Source organism: Hipposideros armiger, unplaced genomic scaffold (genome assembly GCF_001890085.2).
Source record: "Hipposideros armiger isolate ML-2016 unplaced genomic scaffold, ASM189008v1 scaffold_13, whole genome shotgun sequence".
Taxonomy (NCBI): domain Eukaryota; kingdom Metazoa; phylum Chordata; class Mammalia; order Chiroptera; family Hipposideridae; genus Hipposideros; species Hipposideros armiger.
Genome location: NW_017731363.1, coordinates 4405243 through 4411242, shown reverse-complemented (window position 1 = coordinate 4411242; position 6000 = coordinate 4405243). Strand labels below are relative to the sequence as shown.

Here is a 6000-nt window from a genome sequence, read left to right as displayed (position 1 = left end):
CGCTCTTCCCGGATGAGGCAGATGAGTTGCTGGCCATTGGATGGCTGCGCATGGCGACTCTTGGCAGCTCACACCAGCTGCTGGCTGCTCATGGTGACTCATGGCAGCCCAGCTCCAGGTCGAGCTGTTGTTCACCATCTTAGCTGTAGAGGGCAGTGTCACTGGCCCTCATGTGGGATCCGAACCAGCGACCCTGCTGCTCAGATCTGGTGTCCCAAGCCAGCTCTTAACCAGTGCACCACTTGGCCGGCCCTACACTTGTTTTTTTATATTGATTTTGTATCCTGCCATCTTGCTGAGCTCATTTATTAGTTCTAATAGTTTTACTGAATTCCTTAGGATTTTCTTTATCATGTCATCTGCAGATAGAGATAGTTTTAGTTTTTCGTTTTTCAACCTGGATACCTTTCCCCTTCCTTCCTTCCTTCCTTCCTTCCTTCCTTCCTTCCTTCCTTCCTTTATTTTAGTAATTGTCTTGACTAGAATCTTTAGTACACTGTTGGGTAGAAGTGGCAAAAGCAGACATCCTTTGTCTTGTTCCTGATCTTGGGGGACAGTATCCAGTCTTTCACCATTAAGCATGATATTAAATGCAAGTTTTTTATAAGCAGCCTTTATCAGATTTAGGAAGTTCCTTTATTCCAAGTTTGTTGAGTGTTTGTATCATGTAACTTAAGAACACTTTGATTCAGTGTGACTCAGACACACTGTGACCCTTAGGTCATGACTTTCATTTTAGAATCTGAAAATTGCTGCCAAATACTAGGCAGAACATTGCTTTATTACAAAGTTTACCTTTCTGACCTTCATTCGGGCTTCAATGCCCTTTTTTGCCATACATTTTAATAATTTTAATTGAGGTGTAACATATATACAAGTAAAATGTGTGAAGTGCATTTAAATGTACAGCTTGATACATTTTTACATATGTCTACATCCATGTACCCCCCGACCAGATCAGCACCCCAGAAGGTGCCTTGTGCCCCTTTGCAGTCATTAAACCCCCTAGTGGTAACTATTTTGATCTCTATCACCAGTGGTTAGTTTTGCTTTTTCTTGAATTTCAAATAAATGGAATCATAAAGTATGTACTCTTGTTTCTTGCTTCTTTCTTTTAAAATAATGTCCATGAGATTCAGCCATGATGCATGAATCAGTTCATCCTTTTATTGCTGTGTAGTATTCCATTGTTTGAATATACAATTTATCTGTTCTATCAAGGAACATTTGGACTGTTTCCAGTTTGGGACTATTATGAATAAGATTGCTATGAACATTCTTGTACATGCTTTTGGTGCACATATGCATGCATTGATTTCTGTTACGTATATACCTCGGACTGGAGTTACTGGGTTATAGGGTAGGTTTATATTCAGCTTTGGTTGAATACTACCAATACTTTTCCAAAGTGGTTGTATCAATTCACGCTCCCACCAGCAATGTATGAGAGTTCCAGTTCCTCCGCATTCTTAACAATTGATACTGTCTTTTAATTTTAGTTATTCTGGTGAGTGTATGCCATATGTCTCCTAAGAAGCCCGACTCTTGTATTTTTCAGCTTTCAAAGATTAGAAGAAGCAATGGGGGATGGCTTAGTTAGAGAAAAGAACATTTTAGTGTTTTGTGGAAATTATCTGAAAGTGTCCAAGATTTTTCCCTGCCATTTTAAGAGAGACCACTGAATTAAAATTTTCTAAGGAGTCATATCACTTGTGTGCAAATAAATAACTGCACAAGTCTAGAAAGTGACTGATGTGGCCCAGCTGCATTTGTGAGAAAGATTATTGGATAATTGTTGATATGAAGCTTAATCTGTGTGAAAAGAATGATGCGACCACCTTGTGCATATCTTTCTTGCTTACCTCTCCCTTTGCACAAGAGCTTATTTCTCACCAAGAAGTGGAGTGTCTACAACTTGAGAGGTGGTGGTCCTACTGTCCTCAGCACTGAATAAATCATCCCTGGACCACTTGCCTCAGGGCCAGACTTGAAAAATAATACAGTTACACCTTTGAAGAATTATTTGTTAATGGAGTGACTCACAAACAAATCTTTGGGGAAACGTTGAGGGAACAAGGGGAAAAGACTTATAGGGACATAATAAAGTTATTAACGTTTCTAATGGGCTGTTGTGTAGAACAGGGATTAATTTTAAGGAATCTGTGGATGGGACTCACATACAAGAAATCTTCGTTCAATATAAGTGAAGCATTTCTCATTGAGTTCTCCAAAGAATGAGCTGCCTTGTAAGGTAATGAGCTCTCTGTCACTGGAGGTGTTCAGGCATCAATTGGCCAGCCAGTTGGTAGGGATACTGTGTAGCGGGGATTCAAGTATTCTGTGAGTATTTGAACTAGATTAGATAACTATTAAAGCACGATGTCAAGTCAAGGAGTGGATTGATTGTTCCATGAACTTGTAAAAGCTTGGTTTATATTTAATCACAGTTTAATGTAAGAAGGCTAAAGTAAAGGTAGGGAATGAAAGTGGTCATAATTAGCATCTTTGTGACATTTGCTGTTCTAGGTTTTGCTCTTTGGTCAAAGATATGATAACCAATGCAATGGGCAGTACAGTGGAGCTAGAGGGAGACAACGATGAGGACACCTTAGAGGTGAGTCACAGAAGACCTAGAACATGGAAAAAGTTATTTATTGTGTCTTTGATGCATAAAGAAAATATCCCACTTTTGTGTGAAAATTCTTCATATATATATTTTAAAATACTTTTTTTTTAGAGAATTTTATTGGGGAAGTGGGGGGATGGGAACAGTGCTGAGGAATTGGGGGAAGGGGAACAGACAAGTTGCTGTCGTTTTGTTCTTCAGTCTAGTTGTGGAGGACGCTGCCTCACTGGCCCAAGTTGGCACCATCGTTGCGCTCTTCCTGGGCGAGGCAGATCAGTCGCCAGCTTCTGGATGGCCGCTCACTGCGGCTGCTGGCTGCTCACACTGGCTGCTGGCTACACACGGCAGCCCATGGCAACCCACTGCCACAGGGGCTGCAGCCTACGCCGTAGCCAGCGACTCACGGCAGCCCAGCTCCAGGTCGAGCTGTTGTTCAGCATCTTAGCTGTAGAGGGCAGTGTCACTGGCCCTCATATGCGGGATCCGAACCGGGGCCCTCTGGCGTCCCAAGCCAGCTCTTAACCATCGCACCACTCGGCCAGCCCTTAAAATACTTTTGAACAAGATAGCCATCACTATCCATGACTTTCAGAGATTAACTTGAATACATCTCAGTAGAAAAACCTTATTACTTTGGGATCCTCTCAGCCAGGATGTTTAAGAATAATTTGGCATGAACTAGACTAAAATTTCCTTTTGTGCACAGCCGATGGAAAAGTTTTTTCTAAGCCAATTAATATTTGCGAGATTACAAGAGAAATAGTTGGCTAACTGGAAGCAGACTTTTTCATTTATGCCTAAAATGACTTCAGTTACATCTACTTGCGTGATGTATTAAATATAACAATTTTAAAACCATTTTTAAGAAAGTAGGATCATCATAAGGTGTTTTGAACAGCACAGTTGTAGTCTATCATTACACATATATTTAAATCTTGTGTAATTATTCAGATTTGCCGTTAATTCTGGTTCTCCCAATGATTGCAATTTAAGGAATTTTACTATACTCTCAAGTTAGACTTAAATTAATTCCTTGCGGCTTCTCCCAGGAAAATATCAAAGGGGTTCATTTTAATAATTGAGTCAGGTACTTGAATTCTTAGCTTAAAATCAAAGTTTATTGTAGAAATGAACTTAGTGATGTACTCTGAAGATAACAGATGTGGGAGTAGAAAAAGTTGTGAGATAAAAGCCTGTTACGGAGCAGGCTGATGTCTGGTTGAATCAGACCGTGATGGGGACCCGTTAATAATCTTGATTGTCATGAGCACCCCTAGAAGTAGATGGGAAGGGACACACACACACACACACACACACACACACACTGTTCTGTGTGTTTCTGTAATTCAGCACAGTGGAGCATAGAATAAGACAGAAATAATCCATAGCTGCCTCTGCTTTACATAAGTATTGCTCAGCATAGAATTCCATCTGTTTTTTTTCCCCCATCTGTTTTAATCTTTGAGAATCAACTGGAATGCAGCTGTGCACCAACTTTTGTTGATAAGTTTAGGGGAAGAAAATAGCAATCCTAACTGTAGGTCAAATTTTTACAGTGTGTAAAATGTTAGATCTATTCATTTAAAAGAGGGGCAGTGAGCCCAGCATATGTACTTTGTATTAAAATAATTTTAATTTTATTGACCTTCAGTTCTTTTCTGGGCTGTAGAAAGAGGTTTGTTTCCTGACAAGTTGATAAGGGTTCATGCAAGAAGACACCTATTTGGGGTAGTTGACATGCTAAGGAGCATTTTTATTTATTTATTTGTTTGTTTGTTTGTTTTTGAGGTTTTTTACGGAGTATTTTTAAATTATAGCATTAAAGTGGGAAGAAATGTTCAAAAGTTGAGCCAGCTAAGTTACATATGAGACATATTTTTTAATCTTATGAGACATATTTTTAAATCTTAGATTCCATTTCATAAAATCATGTTATGAATATATGAGTAACTGAGAATTCTACCCCTTCAAAGTGATTAATGAAAAGTGCATAACCTAAGAAATGTGACCTGCCTGGTACTCAAATATGTTATTTATGCATTTTTTTAAATTGTGGGGCAATGTTTGGGCTCTTATGGGGCTTCTCCACAACTTGTGTGCTTTTTTATCTTGTTGTTTTTCCTTCTTTAGTATGACTATGACTGCGATGAGAATGGTAATCGAGTTATACTGGGGCAAGGCACGTATGGGATCGTGTATGCGGGAAGAGATCTGAGCAATCAAGTGCGAATAGCCATCAAAGAAATCCCAGAGAAAGACAGCAGGCAAGTCGGGGTGGGCCTTCCACATTCTTCAGTTGCCACCTCCACACCTAAATCCCATGCCTACCTCTGACAGAGGATTTAAGGATGAAAGCATTATGTCATCAAAAAATGTGTCTAATTCTTTTAAAATAAGGGTACTTTGCTTTTGCTCTCTGCGTATTATAAATAGATTGAGAAAATCGAACCACTTCACTTAGAGGCATGTGGATAGCGGAGTCACATTTGAAAAGAAAACTAGTTGTACTTGCACCCATCAACTAGAGCTAAAGTTTTATATTTTTACGGAGATGGTTGTTTGCAAATATTTTAAACTATGACTCAGTGCTTTGATTCACATTGTAACAAGTTTAAATGACTATTATTTATTTAGATGTATCACTACAGAAAGTTAAATGTGGTAAACACAAATTAGCTTTTTGTAATACAGACTTTTTTTATACCCTGCCCTTTAACCTCACCCATAGATTCTGGGCTATTTTTTTTTAAACCACCAGTACTACTTATTTATTTCTTCAACATTTTTTAAAGTCTAATTAAATATTTATTCCTTTTGAATTCATACTCCACCTAATTCTAAACAAGAACATTGTGTTGTTTACTGCCTAGTGTTTTTGTAGAGAAGCAACATACACGGTAATGGCTGTAGCATAAGAAATAATAGCTGTGCATACCACTGGTGTGGTCAGACCACATGTGCAATGTTGCCTTCAGCGCTGGACACTGATGGCCATGTGCAAATACCCCTCCATCCAGGTGGTCAGTGAATTCTAAGGGATGGGCTACACATAATTTGTAGCAACTGTAAGACCCATCATTCATTCATTCATTCCCTTGTTCATTCATCTGTTCATTTTTTATGGGATTGTGTGTTATATTTAAATTATAAGTCAAGACCTGACGTGAACTCATCCAACTTCTTCCAAGGCTGAGGAAGATTAAATGACTTCACTAAGGATGTGAAGGAATAAGACTAGGACCCAGTCTCTTGAATTCGTCGTTCAGTAGCCTGTCTCTTATTCTCACGATGGATAGATAAGTTGTTTTTTTTTTTTTCGGAGGGGGAGGCGGATTGCTAGCATGTGCCACCTCTTTCAATTGATTGCAATAGTT

General features: G+C 39.0%; 1 protein-coding gene across 1 annotated transcript in view; it reads left to right on the top strand.

The window, feature by feature from the left end:
* MAP3K15 (mitogen-activated protein kinase kinase kinase 15) overlaps positions 1–6000 on the top strand; it is a 120544-nt gene that overhangs the window by 88802 nt on the left and 25742 nt on the right. Inside the window, exons 14-15 of the mRNA XM_019666853.1 lie at positions 2527–2614; positions 4757–4890. Coding sequence (XP_019522398.1) covers positions 2527–2614; positions 4757–4890 — 222 coding nt within the window. The remainder of the gene's footprint in view (positions 1–2526; positions 2615–4756; positions 4891–6000) is intronic.